Raw genomic sequence first — 19,668 nt, 5'->3', positions numbered from 1 at the left:
GATATTATGTATCTATATGTTATTTTTTTTATGAATTATGATAAATAGGTACAATATATTATAGTTATAGTTTGTATTTTTCCTAAATTATTTCGTAAGTTGTATGATAGGGTTTTCACTTATAGCCGCCCAACGTCAGGTCTGCAATCCACCGCAGGTGGATTGCCTACTTGATATGCTGTAGCACATTGTCCGCGATCCGACGAATTCGGATTGCCTACCTAGGTGGCTAATTGGATGTTAATCGATTTTGACTTGAGATGACAGACTTGCTAGACAATCCAACTCGGGTTTTGACTTTACACTTTTTACATAAGAAAGAGCACCGGACATGCGACGGCACATACCACTCTATCCGCCACAGGTTGATTGCTTATTTTTGTTTTGTCTTAGATGGGTAATGACTGATTTGCTCGACACTCTAACATGCAGATTTTCGAATTAACATTTTCTTACACGTATGAAAAAAGCACCGGACATACGCTGGGGGATAGTATCATCATTGAATTGCCGGTTTTCATGGGCCATGGGAGATTTCTAGACACTGAATCTTGACTTTCAAACGTTCCCACCTTCGAAACGAGACCGCCAAAGAGCCAGGCCATATCAGAAATTCTTATCACCTTCTAATGTATAATTAGTGCTACATTTATAATTCGAATGTGTCTCCAAAATCGGTACTCACTTACAACTAACACGGTCAAGGGGACCAACTATTTTTTCGATTATTCACCTATCTACGCAACTAACGGGGTCCGCAATCCACCGCAGGTGGATTGCATACCTGATAATATACGCTTCGCATATAGTCCGCGATCCGACACAGTCGGATCGCCTACCTATGTGATTTTATGACTGATAGCTAGACAATCAAATAAACCTATCGACTCTACACTTTTTAACAATTTTAACAACCAAAAGCAGCGGAGAAACGGGAGATGATCCTGGAGATCGTATCTAGCCTATCCATTTACAACGTTCGTGACGGATTGCTAGACGCTCAAACTTTTAAACATTCCCGCCAAAGCGCCAAGCCTTATCTCCAATCCATATCACTAATCCTTATCACAAATCCTAAACTTTCGTCCTACAGCCTTTGTGACTTTTATAATTCCAACGACATTGTCTCCAAAATTGGTACCCACTCTCAGCGAGTCCAACTCTCCCAGAGTTTCACTTAGAGCTAGTATAATCTAAAACCGTTATATGGACTGATCACAGAGTAAAATTACTCTGTGGCACAGATACAACAAAATCTGGTTTTAAATAGCTGATCAACGTTAGGAGAAAAACTACCAACGCTCCAAGCAGTCTATTTTTTTTGTAAGCGCGGTTAACATCAACCAACAACTTAAAATTTTGTATACATATTATATTGATATATTTTGTAGTACCAAGATAAATCACTATAATGTAAAAGCGCTAAATGTAATTCTTGCCATGACAGAGTAGTTAACTTTTCGTGCACCAAAAAATAGGTTTTATCGAGTAACCTGTATATCTTGAATCATGATTCTAGCACAGATTTCTATATAGTACTATCACAGAATAGATTAAATATATAGAAATACTATATAGAAATCTTTTTTTTAGCCACTAAAATCACTGATATCAAATATTTTTTTTACATGGTTTTATCAACATTCAAGCATTCAACATAACTTTATGGTATATAATTTAGTATTTACACTTTAGTACAAACTACAAGTACACTACGATTGTACGGTGCACACGATTTTTGGTGTTTGCAACTTGTAGGTCATATCCGACAACCCAAATTATTTTTGTACTACTTAATTTCTAATCATTACTGATCGAAACATTTGATAATTATTTTCATAATCTATATTATAATTTTATTTTATTTGAAATAAATTATATTATTACATTTTTAATTAAAATGAATCCTTGTATAATTCCCGAGGTTCCCATTGATATACAAGGAGACAACAGATGGATGAGCCAGGTATATAATTTGTAATTTTGAATATTTAGTAATACTCATACTACCTATTTGACATTAGCATGAACGTCATGTATCTGAAGCGAAAGAACGTGAACCTGATGTTATAATGATTGGTGACTCAATTATACAGAAGTTACAGTCAAGTCCTATATGGAATGATTTATTTGAACCCCTCCATTGTTTAAACTTTGGTATTGGTGGTGATCTAACCCAAGGAGTACTATGGAGAATCCAAAGTGGCATTCTTGATAATATTAAACCAAAGGTAAGTAAGTTATAAGAAATGTTGAAGTCTTAATATATATATACAGCCATACAATGCCGGATTGTTATGTATCGGCTCACCGAGATTTTCACTTCTAAACAGCCCATTTACATATTTACTGGCCCAAACATATGTTTAGAAATGTTACGAGCTTATAGGTGGAAAATTGTATTTTAAACATGAATTTATATTCATCCACACTCACGCGACTGGCTCGAACTTTAAGCGGTCCACCGAGATTTTCTTGGTAGCCCGCCTAACCAATACGGCCCTGTATACAATATATAATTATATAGGTATGTATTTTATTACATACTTTTTTGGCTAATGTACTATGTGTTAGCTAACATATGTTATATTATTTAATTAATTTGAGCTATAGTTGGCAAACAAAGAGGTATACCATCAAAGTCCACATTGCTATGTGCTTGAATATATTCTTCAAATTAATATTTTAGGTAAATTGTTATCAATATCCTATCTTTGCAATGCTATTGCTGCCAACAATATCATAAATTATTACGTACTTATAAATACATTACTTAATAACTCATTTCTATGAAGTGTTTTTTCTATCGTAAATAATTTAATAATTTGGATATTGCCTACCAGATAATTAGTAATTACTAATACTCAATAGTCATGGGATATTAGTATTTAGTAGTTAGTAAGTACAACTACCCTTTTAAAATAGATTTATAGTAGCAGTATTAAATAATTTGAAAATAATATTTTTGAGGGATTAATCGCGATACTAATTTGATCATGAATCTTATTTATTATTTTTCCATCATAAAATTGGGTTTTATTTTATTTACCACATTTTTAAAGCTACGAATAGCTATTGGTCATAACTAAGGCCGACAATTATATACCCTAAGAATGTATAAAATATGTATGCAGTTATGCTTTAAAAATTACCAAAATATGCTTTAAAAAACAAATTGAATTGTAATGTCCTATTTTTAATTAAATAATTTATTTTTTTTGTATAATATTATACTGCCAAACATTTATAAAAATGTGTGAGATTTTTTTCATCTGAAAACTAAACAAAAATGTTTAATGTTTTAAATAAATACCTAATAATTTAAACAAAACAACCCATTAATATCAAATGATAAACATTTTAATTCTTACCTGATGTTATTGCATTGAACAATTAATGATTTGGATACGTTTTCAATCAGCGTTTTATTTAATTGACTGCTAGTATGACATTCTGGCTTTCTAAATAATCGTAAATATGTTATGGTATTGGGTAGAATTCTTAGTTTGAATGAATAAAAGTTAAATTTTGCTTCAACTTGATCATTAGAAATTAATTGTTGACCTTATCTCAAATATGCAAAAATATGCAAAATAAAATTTGTTAGGTTAGGTAAGAAATTTTGGTATAAACTACCCTTTTTTTTGACCAACCAATAAACATTTGCAAATGTATACAAGTGTTGGCTTTAGTCATAACGAGGACCTATAAACGTCTAAAACTTTGATTGATTGTTATAAATGTAAGAAATGAATGATATGTTTATTAAATTAGTTGTTTTGTATTATTTTACTAGTTCCTTTCATGTTTCAAATATTATTATGAACATAACTCATAGCCATATCATGTAGTGTTGAAATTAGAATTAAATTATCACTTTAATACTAATATAATCTAAGTATATAAGTATATATTACCTTGTATACTAAACAAAAGTTAAAATATTCTATAATTTATTTTTATCAAGTAATATACATTATTGTCAAAGTACCTAATTAAAGATTTGTATTAATGTTCCTAATTCCTCATATGATTTGAATGATATTATTTAGGCGTGTGTTCTTCATGTTGGTACAAACAATTTTGGTAATACTCCTGATGAAATATCAGAAGGTATTTTAACCATAATCAAAGAAATCAAATCCAAGCTACCTGAGTGCTATATCATTTTGTTGGTAATTATTTTGTGATGTAATTTATATTTTATTTTAAGATACATTAAAACTTTTTAATATAAGTTATTGCTTTTTATTAATTAAACTTTATATTTAATTTGTTATATAAATAATATACCTGTGTAGTACAATTTTATTATTTTTAAAAGTAACAATGAATCAACAAGTTTGAATGATAATTTCATTAGAATTAAAATGTTTAATCTATTAATTGTAATATTTGGTTAAATATTGATACATTATTAATTTTTATACTTGTATTTAATTTTTTTTGGAAACCAGTAGGTTTCTTGCTGTATTTATAATCTAAAACATTTTAGATCAATTGACTGATTGTTTATGAGTAAATAACATTAATATAGGCATTTTTATTTTAGTATCATTGTTTAGAATAAAATATTTTATGTTATATTAATTGTATGTTGTTTCTAGGATTTATTACCCCGTGGAGCCAGGCCAAATGAATTACGTGTTCGTAACTCTAAAGTTAATGAAATTATACATGAAAAAGTAAAGTCTATTTCTCGGTTAGAAGTAATTACTGTCAATACAGGTCTGTTGCAATCAGATGATACGCTGAGTGCTCAAGATATGTTGGATTACCTACATCCAACTGACACATGTTACCGTAAAATATTTGAACCTGTACATGAATTGCTGTTACAAATTCTCGGAGAAGCCAAAGATATTGACAAAGAAATAATTGGAACTCAGTAAATCTGATTTTGTATATGCGCAGAGAAAGCAGAAGCATTTTGTATTGTGATTCTTTTATTTCATATTTTCTTACAACTAATTTATGATTTTCATCGGGCCTAAAATATTTTAAAATGTTCCTAATTTAATTGTATAGACTGTTCTTTATTTTTGGGGGGAGGGCGGGGGCTTAAGCAATATGCACAAGGTTTATCATAAGCTATGTTCATTTTAGGTATATTTCAATGTTGCTTCGAAGCTGATACTATTAATTTTAATTAATTGGGGAGTTAGTATATTAGCCTTATATATTTTAAATCTAATTTTGCAAGCTCTTTATACACATATATACATGTAAACAAAAATTAGTAATATGTTTACTTTAATACTTATATTAATAATTTTATATTACCATATAAATGTTGCTTATTGTATTTGATTGTTTGTGATGTAAACCTTTTCATTAATAATTGCAACAAGTTTTTGTTCATGCATTGCACAAATAATAACTTTTTTGTCGATAAATGTATTTTTATCTTATAATAAAATATAATTAAATACAATTTAACTTATCTTAGAAAACAATTAAATGCTATCCTTATACTTTAAATTTACCAAGTAAGTATACAATTTCTAGCTTTTATATTAAGTTATTTGTAGAGCCCGGATTTGTATGTTTTTGCATATTTTTCCTTTTAACTTTAAATTTTTGTTAATAATCTCGACTAATCATTCTAAATTGGAATTGCTATAAATGTTTATTTTGCATATTCTTCCGTATTTGGCTGTAAATGTATGGTATTCATTGCATGTTTCAATGAAATTACAATTGTGTTTTTGTGAACCGCTGTATACACGTCGCCGAGCAGTGGGGGGACGTGAACTATGACGGGAAACAATCAGACAAGCGGCACTCGCGACCGCCATTACAATGCGTGAATGGTCGTTCTCTCGCGTGCGCGACTACAATTCTACAATATGCTTTCATACTTCTTAGTTCTTACACATCGCCCGCCGCAGCTAAAATTAAAAAGGGCCCCGTCACAATTTTTACAAATTATTTTTCAAGTTTATTGTAATTCCCTGTAATAACTGCATTTGATCGTATAGAACGTCTTTGGTTAGGCTGATAAAAATATTCAATGGTATTATTGTTCCAAAAAAATAATTTCATTAAATAAAACTATAAAAGTTTTGTTGAATAGTGTTAAAAATATGGTTCGTAGAAAATATCGTTCTGATATCAATTTTCCTGAAAACTAATTTCCAGTTTTTTACGGCCCTCCGTAAGACGTTTTGGATGATATCAAAAATATTTGCAAGTCCCATTCTTCTATTATCTATGCCGACTACCATGGCTTGGTTGTGTCCGTCATGCGTCATGATACCACAGATTATATGAAAATTTCATATATTCTGTGATACTATGTGATACCTTAAAAATACAAATTACAAATTTACAACGGAACTTATTTCATTCTCTGCTCTTTGGACACGTGATTGAAATTGAGTTTTAGATTTAAAAATTCAAAGTCGAAGGTTGACACTTGACAGCGTAGAACAGAATAAATTAAATATTAATACTATTGCATGACGTGTTTCTCGATTAAAAATGAATGAGTGAGTCAGAATTTAATTATCGTTATTTCTATTGTAATAGTATATATTATTAAATACACTTTCGGCCTGAATTCATTATTTGTTGATGATCATATAAAATATGTACAGGTTAATTCTAAGTAACACATTGCCAGTATAATAAAATATTACAATATTTGTTTACAAAAACAGAGTACACGCAGTCTTAACTTGTATTTTACTTTATAATAAGTAATATCTACCTAATGATTGTATGTAATAATTTACTATACCCTCAATACTTACACTATAATACCTAGTTATATTTAAGTATATTATTTGATTTTAAAGTTTGTCGATTCACAAAAACATCAAAAACATACGCTTGTCTTTTGGTATCATTCAAAATTATTGTATATTTTTTATCATATCTGCTTGTAATTTAACTGAACCCGTCATTTATGCTATAAACTACATTTCAATAATTATTTTATAACTAGCTATATAACCCGATTTCGCCTGAGGGGAAAAATGAACAAATATACAATATATAGATAGGATTTCAGTTCACTGACAAATCGTTTTCGACATACCCTGAGGACTAATTATTTGGTAATTATTAGATCACGAAGGCAATGCGGTAGACACGATATTGCGTTTGGTATATTTTAGAACGTGGTTCAAACTACTTTAAATTATTTTAACCTAACCAATTACCACAGTAAATGTTCTCATTAGGTATATAATTACATTGTAAAGATTTATACGGTAATACACAGTAAGCAAGATACCTAATATAAAAATATTTTAAAAAAACAAGTTTTAGATGACCCAACAAATAAAATTTTATTGACATTTATACCTAAAAAAAGAATTTTTAAAAATGAAAACTTTAAATGTTTGTAAACCGCTCAAAACCATAGGCGCAACTAGGGTTAAAATTCTGGGAGGGCTAACAAAACTATTTATTTAAAATAACTTATAGTGGGCTTATATCTAAATCAAAAAGGGATATTTGTGGGGTGGGGCTAAATCTTAGTCAGGGGAGGGGGTTGTTAGGCCCCCCCTAGTTGTGCCAATGCTCAAAACATGTTAAAATTTTGTCAATTATAGGAATTGATAAAATAAACATACGGTGTAAATTTCAAGTATTTATTTGTTTTTAAGTTATAAGAAAATAACAAAATCGCTACATGTGAATTCGAGTGATTTTTGAATCTTTAAAAATATGAACTTCAAACGCTCATAAAAATTTAATTTGATGAATATGATGATTTATGAATTCTCAACTAAAATAATTAGATAATTTTTTTGTGATTTTTTGCGTATTTTGTCAAGATTTGAACTTTAAATGCTTATAAAAAAAAACTGTGACTAAGGATTTTTAATATTTTTCAAATGACATTGTAACAATATAGTAGAACCTTGTATTAAATGTTCAAGCATAACAATTAAAGTTGTATTAAAAAAACTAAAAATATTGGAAACTGAATGTGTCAATGTGTCTGTAAATAGTTCAAATCAAATCAAAATATTTTGAAAATTGTATCGTGTATAGAAAACGCTAATATAAACATTCGGTCAAAATTTCATGTATTACACCAAAAACCAAAATCAATTTTGTCGACTACTTATCGTGTACACAAAAAATAAAAATTATCAAACTAAAAAAACACATCATTGTAAAATCATACAATTTTCGCTCCGCTCAGAATCTAAAATAGTTGGCAGTTTACAAAATAGTGCGTATAATTATAATCAATTTTAAAGTAGAATATGTTAAATAACATCACTTTTTTTTAAATATTGTTTTTCTTAACATTTTCATACATAACATTCCCATTTTTCCTTTATTTTTCTTTTAGATTCTGAGCAGAGCAAAAAAATGTATTGATTTTACAATGATGTGTTTTTTTTTTCTGTTTGTCTGCAACATTTTGGATAGTAAGTATTCTTTGATTTTTGAAATCAGCATCTTTTCTGGTAGAAAAGTAAACCTAGTTGGTACAAATTATGAAAATTCCAAAAAGTTTTAGAAAGCATCAAGAAAAACAAAACAAAAGGGAATTTTTTATGCAAAACCTATTTTTGAGGAAATCAATTTTATTTTTATTGTATAACTCAAAAATTAATAACCGTAAACCATTGAAATTTTTACCAAACATTCATATTAGCATTTCACATGAATAGTAACATTTTCATAATACTTTGACTCTTTTTGGGCTAGTTATAGTCTTGAGAAATTTTTAGAAATTTGTAATTTTTTTTAAACTATTCTCGATGAAAACTTTTTCACTTTCACTTAGGAAAAAAGCTTGAAAATTTAATACAAGATTCCTTAAAAATTTCATAAATGTGAGTTCAAAAAAATCAGATATACATAGGCATGATTTTTTTTTATATGCAATTGAAGTTAAAATTTTGACAAAATTCACCAAAATATCAAAAAATTTTCATTTAGCAATTCATAAATGGTTTATTTTTCAAAGCTATTATTATAAATGTTGAAAGATAACTCCTCCCAATTTAACCAATCTTCATCAAAAAAAAGCAAGTCAATTTTTACGTATTGGATTTTCATAGGTAATTTAAAGAATTTTCATCGGATAATATTTTTAATGTTATAATTTAAATAACTAAAATATTTTTCAACTACTATTGTACCTGTATAATAGGAGCCTTGCATTAATTTTTTCCGCTTTTTGACTTAACAAATACAATTTTATTGACATTTATAGAAAAAAAAAAAATTTGAAACTGAAAATATGTATAAACAGTTCAAAACTAAAAATATTTTGAAAATTTTATCAACTATAGGAATTGATAAAATAACCACAAGATATAAATTTTAAGTGTCTACAGTTATTCGTTTTTGAAAATTAATTACAACAAAATAAGAAAATCGCTACTTGAAAAATCAAGTGAATATCCAATGTTGTAAAAATTTGAACTTCAAACGCTCATAAAAGTTTAATGTGACTTTCGTTTAGCCATTTTTTCGATTTTATGAATTTTTAACTCAAAATAATTTGCACATTTTTGTGATTTTTACGTATTTTCTCAAAATTCAAACTTTAAATGCTTATAAAAAAAAATTTCGACCGTATTTTTAATATTTACGACAATATATTAGAAGTCTTGTATTAAATTTTCAAGCTTTTTGACCAAACAAATACAATTTAATTGAAATTTATAGACAAAAATCCTAAAAAAAATTGGAAACTGAAAATGTCTGCAAACAGCTTAAAACAAGTCAAAATATTTTGAAAAGTTAATGGTGTATAGAAAAATGGCTAAATGTTAATATAAACATTCAGTAAAAATGTAAAGTGACTAACGGGTATTTGTTTTCTAGTAACATCATAAACCAAAATCAATTATGTCAAAACCGATTTTGCGTAAAAATTCCCATTTTCCTTAATTTTTCTCTTGTTTTTCCCTGCGCTTTTGAAAACTATTGGGAATTTTTGTCTCCCCAACGCGCCAACTAGATTCACTTTGCCATCAAACAAGATACTAAAGTTGAAGATCGAAACATTTCTACTGCCCCAAATAGTGATGACAGACACAACATTTTTTTAAAAAAACATCTGTTAAATCAATACACTCATCGCTTTGCTTTGCTCAGATTTTAATATAAGTAGGTATTTAAGTAAATAAAGTAAACCTAGTATGAATATCATTACCACACATTAAAATATATTTTAATTCATGAGGATTACATATAAGCATATTAAATATATATAATTTAGATTCTAATCATTTAAAAGTTATTTTAACTAAGTTATTGGGTTTTTTTTCAGGAATTGTGTTGATGATATTGAGATATTAATGGTTGATTCATCAAAGCTTTTAGTAAAGGTCAGTTATTAGGCATTATTAATAAATCATAATCATTATAATTTACAAACCAGTGGCGGCTCTAGGGGAAGGGTGAGTAATAAATACCTCCCACATCAAAAAAAAAAAATACAGGTTTTCTACCTACTATACAATTTAATTTAATATAATATACTATTTTATTATTACAGTATAATATAATATAATAATATATTAGTATACCCAATATTGTTATATTCTGAATTCTCGTTACCATATATTTTCGAGTATATGCCAGTAAGTACTAAAGACTAGCAAAGGTTGTACATTTTCGGCCGAGTCCAATCCATCAATTTTATCCTCCGGCCCGATCCGGTCCAAAAAGTATTGTGAAAAAAATCCCGGGCCTGGCCCAAAATAAATGCTAAGCTCATAAAAAACATAGCCTGGTCCAACAATTTTTTTCTAAAGCCTGCTCGGTGCAAAACACTGAAAAAAGCCCAGGCCTGGCCCGACATTTTTTTAAAGCACTATGGGTGCACTAGCAATAGTAGACTGTTGTAGCAACTGGCAATTTGTATTCTTCAGTCAAAAGCAATGTATTTTTATAAATATTCCAAATTACCTTTTCTATTTTATCTTTAAATAGCTTTATTATACCCACTAATCAAGATATTATTACGTTAATTGTGATCGTATCTATTTGTACCAACATTATTTATTATTTTAAATTATAATTATTTTTTATTTTATTTTAAAGGCCCAGCCCGGTCCAATGTCACTACGGAACGGGCTTTTTGAGGTCCGGCTCTTGCCGGTCTTTAGACTATGTGCGTGATTTTCCGACATGACCACCTCCTATAAAAAAATCAAATCCTAGATCCGCCGCTGTTACAAATAAATTTTAATTTTAACTCAAACTAATTATTGCGTATTAAATTGACTTACTCTTAATTGCAATTTCAGGAAGGCTTCATTAATTTATGCCAACAATATGGTTCAATTAAAAATATTACTTTACATAAAAGAAATGATGAAAATCAAGCATTTATTCAGTTTGAAGACAATGAGTTAGTAATTTTACTATTTCTAAATAAAACCTGCACTTAATGTTTTTTAAAAAATAATCATTATTTATTACAATTTAACCAGGCCTGGCCATGATAACCTAATACAAATATTACTATGAAAATGTTTATTTTATTTCCAGCATAAACTTTTTTCAATATTTTCAGTATTAAAAATACATTTTGCATTAATTTATTATAATTAAAAAAATTTTAAATCAACACTTTTTAAGTAATATTTATAAGGGCTATGTTAACTAATTTGACTCAGTTAACTCAGTTTGAACACAACATGAGTACTGCAATAAGTGGTTTTGCTTCATATTCTATTGTAGTTAAGACTTAACTACTTAAGACTGTACTTGGTTGTCGACTAGTGTGCAGAGGCATGGAAGGCGTGACTTCAATAAATAACGAGCATACAGATGGTAGACGTGAGTGGGACAGACAGGTGTGTCCTGATTGCCATCTGCCAAAAACTAGTCGCCACCAAGATATTTTCTCAACCTAGATGGAGTATACTGTAATAATAATTTTAATTACTGATTATTATTTTTATAGTGTAGCACTTAAATTTTTAAATGAAAAGTTTGATCTTCCATCTTTCATAAAAGCGAGTATTTCTGGTCGAACAAAAAACAAGATGGAATCATTAACATTTAAAAAAGGAAATGAAGAAGATGTTGAAAAATATAATGCTGACGAAAATCTAAAAACAATTATTAAAGAAAATAGAACAAATGAAACAAAATTTGGGTTAGTTTTTAATAATAAATTAGTTTTGTGTGAGAAAAAAAACTTTAGCCATTTGCGATCTATTAATCTATTTTTTCAATGTGTTAATGATCGATCACTTCCTTAAGCCAATTCCCACAACTTGTATACTTCTGAAGTTCACAATTAATTAAATTAACGGATGATTTATAAAGAAAGTATTCTGACAACTGGCGAGTATATTCAATTATATTGGTTACTTATGAAACACTACCAGCGACAAATAATTGTAGAAGTTGTCGTTCCTAGGGCCACATGCAAACATCCACAAATTATCTAAATATTTGGGAAGCAAACGAGTGTTGGGAGCCTGTCTTTAAAAGATCAAAAAAATGTCAAGAAGATAATAGAGTATATTTTACTATGAAAGTAAATGATTGTTGGTTGTTAATTTCCTTAACTGTACTACAGTCATTACTCAATAATTCGAAATTCAGGGGTCCAAGCTAAAAATTTGATCCTTCGACGTTTTAAATTTACCGAATGTTTGAATAATCAAAGGAATAAAAATAATTTGAATTAAAGATAGGTGAAAAATGTTATTACATACATACATTGTATTAATTATTAAATTTATTATACATATATTTATTATTACATATGTATGTACTATTATATTATGTTATTAAAGAAACCTGTCAAATCATGAAGTTTTTTAAATGTTTACAACCAACTCACTAGCTTGAAATTTAGTGATACCTAAGCTTGTAGTAAACAACTTTGCTTGCATAGTTGCATTATTCTGCCTGCATTGTGTTAACCAGGCTATAGGATATTTTTCCAAATCAGGGTACTTGCATTTTCTCTGTCTGATACTATGAGTAAGATGTCAATTTAGTAAGATGGTCCTTTAGTTTGAGTATAGTTAAATTCAAAAACGTAGTGCAACATCTTATATTTTTTTTTTCATCAACTTCAACTGCCGCAATCACTTTTTATAATTTTTTTTTACTTTATTTGAGTTTATAGAATATAGTAAAAAAGTTAAAATTATAAAGGTTGTGGCAAAAAAAAATTTGAATTTTAGAGTGTTTCCTACCGACAGACATTTCAAATCATTGAAGGGATTGAATCATAAATATTTTTTCTAATTATAGAGGGGACCAAGCGTATAGTTCAATGTATGGAGTTTTTCGAAATATCAATTGATGACTGAGAACGAAATTGAAAATTTAAGAGACAATTTATGCTATTAAGGACAATTAAAAGCCACATTATTTATTTATTAAATTTGTTTTAATATGCTTACTTTAATTTAACAAATAATAAATATTGTATATTTTTACCTTTCAGCAGATAAATATAATTGCTTGTATTATTTGTAGGACTTCAATTTATATCGGGCCTAATGTTTCTGGAAGAAGTTTAATAGAGGAATCTAAACAATCAAAAGTAAATAACAAAATTATACATTATAATCTAGAAAATGATGATCTTTTTGGAAGGCCGTTAAGTACAAAATGGGAAAAATTAAAAAAGTATTTATAACATAAGTAACATAGTTCATAAACTTTTACATAATATTACTGATTATATTGCAGGCCTGAATTTGAACTTAATAATCTTGATTTTTATTATCGTTTTGAAAATTGTTCTGGTGGTGAAATTAAAATTGAAAAAAAGTTAAGTCCAAACATGTTTACTGGTTTGACTACATTTTTTAATGATGGTGATAATATACAAGATAAATTGAAGATTATTAGCAATGATATTGAATGTTCTGATCTTCTAAATATGTAAGTGATTATATTGTTGAAACTTGCAAATAGGTATTGATTATTATTCATAATGAAATAAACAATTTAGAAATAATCTGAAATATGGAATGTTAGTGGGCGCATTTGATAGTGCAACTAATTTATATGGTCGTGGATATGTAACATTGGTTGCTGGAAATAGTGTTAATATCGCTATGAGTGATTATGGTCGAGTAATTAATACAACTAAAATTAGAGTACTACCAAATAAACATTCGAAGTCACCAGCTTATTCATTTAAAGTATATACCAAAGGTGACTATGTTCCACAATTAAAAGTAAGATCATAATTATTTATAATTCTTATCCCTTGAAACTTCTTATTTATTTTTTATTTTTTAGAATACATCTTATACATTCAAAGTGCGCAGTGTAGGTTCTGAAAGAATTGTTTTGATTATGTTTGATGAAAATAAAGAAATTAAAGTGCAATTGAAAAAATGGCAGCCTACTGTTGAAGAATCTGGTGTTTCATATATTGATTTTAAGAACAATAGCTCGGTAGAATTACTAAAGTTAAAAGATATGAACTCTGTATTCATTAGATCAAAAGAAAAGCATCATTTTGAATTTCTTTTTTCATCCTGGAACAATTTAGCAGCTTATTGCTATAAAAATCGTAATTATTATTTTTATATTTGATTATGGGTGTATTCTATAATCCCATGTCAAATTAATTAATATGGTACATGGCAATTTTTAAATATTTTGAAAATATTTTATACTTTATCTTTAGTATTCTCTAGTTGACAAAAAAAAAAAAATTACAAGTATATCAAATTTAAATTTTGGAAAAAATGTTTTTCTCAATTTATTTTAAAATTTTAATAATATTTTCTCATTTTGTACTATTTCAATTTGATACAATTGTTGCCAAAAGAATTATTAATATACATTTTTTAGTCACATTACAGAAAAAGTGAATTTAATTTCAAAAATATTTTAATAAAATTTCATTGCATTATTTAAGGCAGGGGTCACCAACCTTTTCTAACAAGTGAGTTTCTTTGAAAATTTTGAGTATCTTGTAATCCGCCACTATTTATTTAAGTATATTATTTTATTATTAAAATATGCAACCAGTGTTTGGTAAATAACTTTTGAAAATTAATCAAATAACGTTACTCATAAATAATATTTATTTAAATTACATCCACGTTACCAGACATTATTTTTATTATGTTACGTTACTTTTTTCATTCAAAAAGGTGAGAAATTACAAATAATATTACTTAGCCATAATGACTTATAAGTAGGCAGTAATAATTAATAAATTATGATATAATGATATACATTATAGTTTTATGATGTAGGTACATTGTTAATGAATAATGACTAAATGTTATAAGTACATAAACAAAATGTATAAGGGGGGACAGAGTAGCCGAGTGGACTAAGGCGTCAGTTACGATGTGTACCAATGCCGGTTCGTACCTGGTACGGGCGACATTTTTCTTCGGGCAAGTCGCGGTGTCCAGAGAGAGATGCTGCCATCCCTACAAGTGTTCAACTTGAAATTCTGCCAAATCTAAAAAACGTGTTTTAACAAAACTTTCCAACTCTCCAACCCCCCACTAAAAAAACAACAACAGAGCTAATGGCCATAGTTACCAGGCTTAAAGTTCAATGAAAAAAAAAAAAAAATGTATAAGTATTAATTTCTGGGATCTTTAATAATATTATTGATTATTACCTAAAACTTAAGGTCATTTTTCATTTTTCTTGAATATCCTAGCCCCTAGATGGCTAGATTTTGTCATACATTCTTTATTCATGATTTATTTTAATAATAACATGCTACAATTGTGTTAGTTTAAAATAAAATAAAATGAAACTACTACAGCGTTTCTGCAAAAGTAATTTTGTTACAGTAATTTGTAATTTGTGTTACCTTACTACTCAACACTGCATGCAGCATAATAATGAATTGTATAATAATATTTTTCTTTTATCATTTCTCCATTGAAAAATTGTATTTGTTTCTTTGCTAATAAATATTTTACTTTGTATATAAAGTGGAAAAGTGTGTTTAAGATTACACATCTGATCAACTGATATTAGTATAAAAAATTTTAATACGATTTGACTAGTTGGCGACCCCTGATTTAAAACTATTTTAGTGCGGTGTTTGTTTTCTCTCTCGGCCTGGCGCAACATGAACAAAACACATTCATTCAAAATAATTTTTTTATTTTTGTTTTTTAATAATCTTTGAGTAAAATCACTTAGTACAAAACATGTTGAAGGGTATGACCGTGATATGTCTAAATATTGTCCCAAAACAATTTAAAATTTAATTAAATTAACAACATTTTTATTTTTATTTTGAATGTTGTGTATACTAAGTCAAATAATAAAATAAAACCAGTATGTCAAACCTTCAAAAATATTTTTCTCCTTTAATACCTCATTATTTTATGTGATTTTATTCTAAGATAACTCAAAATTCATAAAAAAAAAAAAAAACGAGTTTATTTAAATGTGTTACATCTACATTGGGCATGGGTTTGAGGGATGATAAATATTGCGCTGACATCCTCATAACATGGAATAATCATATTATATTATTTTGCATTTTTTCCAAATTAAAAGAAATATATTTATTACTAATTTAAAATAACTTTAAATGTATAGTTTGTATAACATATTAACTCTTTTATGTTTAAGTATTTAAAAACCAAAATTTTTTTTTTAGCTCAGCCTTTAAATAGAGAACCGCTTTATGGTGAAATTGTTGGATTTAAATCAACCTTAACCAATAACTATGCCAGAGGTAGAATTCATAAATTCTTTGGGGATAAGATTTATTCTGTGAAGCACATGGATGATCCTTTTAAAGAAAATATCAACTCATCTGAAATGATAGAATTACCGTTTGAGTATAAAAGTGTATGTATTTTTAAAAATTATTTAATATTATAATATTATAGTAAAAGTACTTGGATTTTCTTCAACAGTAACTTTTCTGATAGGAAAGTGAATCTAGTTGGTACTTTGGGAGGGGGGGGGGGTCAAAAGTAAAAATTTCTCAGTAGTTTTCAAAAGCAACGTGAAAAACAAAAGTGAAATTAAGGAAAAACGGGAATTTTTTCACAAAATCTGTTTTCGAGAAAATCGATTTTGGTTTTTGGTAAAACTATAAAACAAATGATCATAGGTACATGAAATTTTGACTGAATGTTTATATAAGCATTTTCTATACACTATAACATTTTCCAAATATTTTGACTTATTTTGAGCTGTTTACGGACATTTTCAGTTTCCTTTTTTTAGTTTTTTTTTTCTATAAAAAGCTTGAAAATTTAATAGAAGGCTCCTAGGTTATTGTTTCAAAGGCAGATGAAAAAAATTAAAAATTCTTAGTCACAGTTTTTATTTATAAGCATTTAAAGTTCAAATCTTGACAAAATACCGAAAAATCAAGAAAATTAGCAAATTATTTTGAGTTGAGAATTCATAAAAATTTTTCTTTTTAAATCTAAGATTTGAAAATGTAATACAGATTGTCCATAAGTTTGTCTACTTTTATCAAAAAAAAAATGTCTACAAGAAAGTCAAATTAAATTTTTATAAGCATTTTAAGTTAAAATTTTGACAAAATTTATAATTTTATAATTATTTTGTAGTTAAAAGCTTATAAAATGTTGAACTTTTATAGCTAAGGATTGAAAATTGAAAACAAGGCTCCACATAAATAGGTTATTTATAAATTACTTTATTCACAATAATATCATCAAATATACCTGGTAATATTATAGGCTGACTGACTGTTTTTGCTCAGAATTGTTTCTCTTATACAATGATATTATATCATTGAATTCAAATTTAACACCATCCATTACAGTGACCCACTTGTAACATACTGTACAGCAGAGCGACATCCACTTACCCACCTTTTTTTTTTTTTTATATGTTAAGTTTCTGTTTTAAATACATTACTGATATAATTCAATTTAATTTATGCTCAATGCACATCAATAATAAATTGTCTTAATTTATACCAAGATATCAAAAATAAAATAAATTGCTACAGCATTTATTTTGTTCTGAATGATAACAGACATAATTAGGATTTTTTTCTTCCACTTTTATTTTTTTAATAGCATTATTGCACATATTGTCCTTAAGGGAGATGAAACAGTAACAATATTTATCACTGTGTCCCACTGTCACCTCCCTTCAAAAGTTAAATGATTTTGATTTTGTTTCCTCTGTTTGATAATTTAAAACTACTTTAATAAGGCTATAACGTATGTATTAGGGATTTTTAGAAATGTATACTACAGACATTTTGTAACGTAATTTTCAATATGCATAATTATTGTTAAGTAATTTTTGTTTGTTATAGATGCCTGTAAGTTTTTTAAAAGTAGGACTGCAAAATGCTTTACCATATCCTATCCAGTTTGATGCTAAATATTTAGTTGTGCATGTTATTGGTGTTCGCCTATCTGTGGTAAGTTTATTAACTTCAAAATAAGACAAATGTACAGTAATAATTTTAGTTAAAGAAATATTATTTTATTAGCATTTTGATGAAGCAAAAGCAGAAGGATGGAAATATGTAGATTTAAATATTACACTTGTAAAAGAAAACTTGAATTCTATATTGAATAGTCTAGTCGAACCTTTGTGGCTGAAAGATAATGCTACCATAGATAGTATGTATATATTTTTATAATAATTTTTTTTTTATAAGTTAAGTTTTATGAAATACTGGGTTAAATATGTTTGAATATGCAGATTGTAAAACTTATATCTGTATGCATAATCAATTTATACGTCACATAAATTGATATGTATATGGGCATTAAATCCTAGTGTTTTCAATTGTAAATAAATTTAGCTATGTTGGCTTTAGATATCAGCTCGTACACTGTTGGGGGTTGAAAAAAAGAAAAATTGTATAGACAGATTAATTTTTGTTAATTTGTTAATTTTACATGCCAGTAACATAAATTTTTACATTTTATTTTATTAAACTTAAAAATTATTCCAATTCTATATGTGTATTGTTATTTTTAATTGCTATTATTTTAAATGTAAAATAGGTATAGATGATATTGCAACATTTACCAAGTACATGGATTTGTCAAGGATTGAATTAGTTGAAAAATCAGTTGTGACCATGAAGTTTGTTGTGTTTCATGATGGAGTATTTTATATGAGAGATAAATTTTTTGGAAAGTCTTTCTCACTTTTATCTGACATGATTAAAGAGTATTGTAGCTTAAGTTTAAATCCTTATTTGCCACATATTGATGAAGTATGCCTTGGCCAATTTCCAGGTATTTATTACTTTAGTGTATGCACTGTATATGAAATATATTAATACAATTTATATATTTATTTATATAATTATAGATGGTATGTGGTACAGGGTAATATGTGATCAAATGAAACCTGGTGAATTGGTTAAAGTACATTCTGTAGATTTGGGAAACATTGCATTTTTGAGTTCTAGAAATATAAAAAAACTTCCAGAAGAATTACTATTTCATCCAACTCATGTTGCTCTGTGTATTTTAAGTAAACACTATATTGTTAATTTTCAAAGCTATATAAGTGCAATTAATTTAATTTCAAAATATTATGTTTGTTTTTTAGATAATTCTATTGAGATAAATGAAAAAAAAATAGAATTATTGGAAAAATATGAAAATACCGATTGTGAAATAACTATTGTGAAAAGCTTAGGTGGTAAAAATCATTATACATTCAATTGTCCATTCATCGAAGAGATTCTTCAATGACTTGTTAAATATTAGTCATTCAAATTATTATAATTTAAAAATAATTAAA

General features: G+C 27.5%; 2 protein-coding genes across 6 annotated transcripts; both read left to right on the top strand.

Annotated features, from left to right (window-relative positions):
• The first annotated feature begins 1,487 nt into the window (after positions 1-1,487).
• Positions 1,488-5,362, top strand: LOC132949400 (platelet-activating factor acetylhydrolase IB subunit alpha2-like). The gene is made up of 4 exons (XM_061020272.1): positions 1,488-1,966; positions 2,025-2,231; positions 4,053-4,175; positions 4,608-5,362. Exons 1-4 carry the CDS (start codon positions 1,901-1,903, stop codon positions 4,890-4,892), a joined length of 681 nt encoding a protein of 226 aa, XP_060876255.1. The 5' UTR covers positions 1,488-1,900; the 3' UTR covers positions 4,893-5,362.
• A 180-nt stretch (positions 5,363-5,542) lies between these two features.
• On the top strand, positions 5,543-19,619 carry LOC132949399 (uncharacterized). 5 transcript variants are annotated; one of them, XM_061020269.1, is made up of 15 exons: positions 5,543-6,491; positions 10,253-10,310; positions 11,235-11,338; positions 11,897-12,091; positions 13,435-13,587; positions 13,651-13,845; positions 13,916-14,144; positions 14,209-14,485; positions 14,837-14,863; positions 16,562-16,755; positions 18,215-18,322; positions 18,395-18,527; positions 18,918-19,154; positions 19,231-19,395; positions 19,474-19,619. In XM_061020269.1, exons 1-15 carry the CDS (start codon positions 6,484-6,486, stop codon positions 19,617-19,619), a joined length of 2,229 nt encoding a protein of 742 aa, XP_060876252.1. In that variant the 5' UTR covers positions 5,543-6,483. The 5 variants fall into 5 exon arrangements, with proteins under 5 accessions (XP_060876252.1, XP_060876253.1, XP_060876250.1 ...); XM_061020270.1 differs by lacking the exon at positions 14,837-14,863; XM_061020267.1 differs by having other exon boundaries at positions 19,231-19,619.
• The last annotated feature ends 49 nt before the right edge of the window (positions 19,620-19,668 follow it).

Source organism: Metopolophium dirhodum, chromosome 7 (genome assembly GCF_019925205.1).
Source record: "Metopolophium dirhodum isolate CAU chromosome 7, ASM1992520v1, whole genome shotgun sequence".
Lineage (NCBI taxonomy): Eukaryota > Metazoa > Arthropoda > Insecta > Hemiptera > Aphididae > Metopolophium > Metopolophium dirhodum.
The sequence above is the reverse complement of the archived record's forward strand: the minus strand, read 5'-3'. Positions and strand labels throughout refer to the sequence as shown.

Coding starts and splice junctions, on each gene's coding strand:
- LOC132949400 (XM_061020272.1), top strand. CDS start 1,901: ATGAATCCTTGTATAATTCCCGAGGTTCCCATTGATATACAAGGAGAC. Junction 2,232..4,052: donor TTGATAATATTAAACCAAAG/GTAAGTAAGTTA, acceptor GATATTATTTAG/GCGTGTGTTCTTCATGTTGG. Junction 4,176..4,607: donor AGTGCTATATCATTTTGTTG/GTAATTATTTTG, acceptor TGTTGTTTCTAG/GATTTATTACCCCGTGGAGC.
- LOC132949399 (XM_061020267.1), top strand. Junction 11,339..11,896: donor ATTCAGTTTGAAGACAATGA/GTTAGTAATTTT, acceptor TTATTTTTATAG/TGTAGCACTTAAATTTTTAA. Junction 13,846..13,915: donor TGTTCTGATCTTCTAAATAT/GTAAGTGATTAT, acceptor TAAACAATTTAG/AAATAATCTGAAATATGGAA.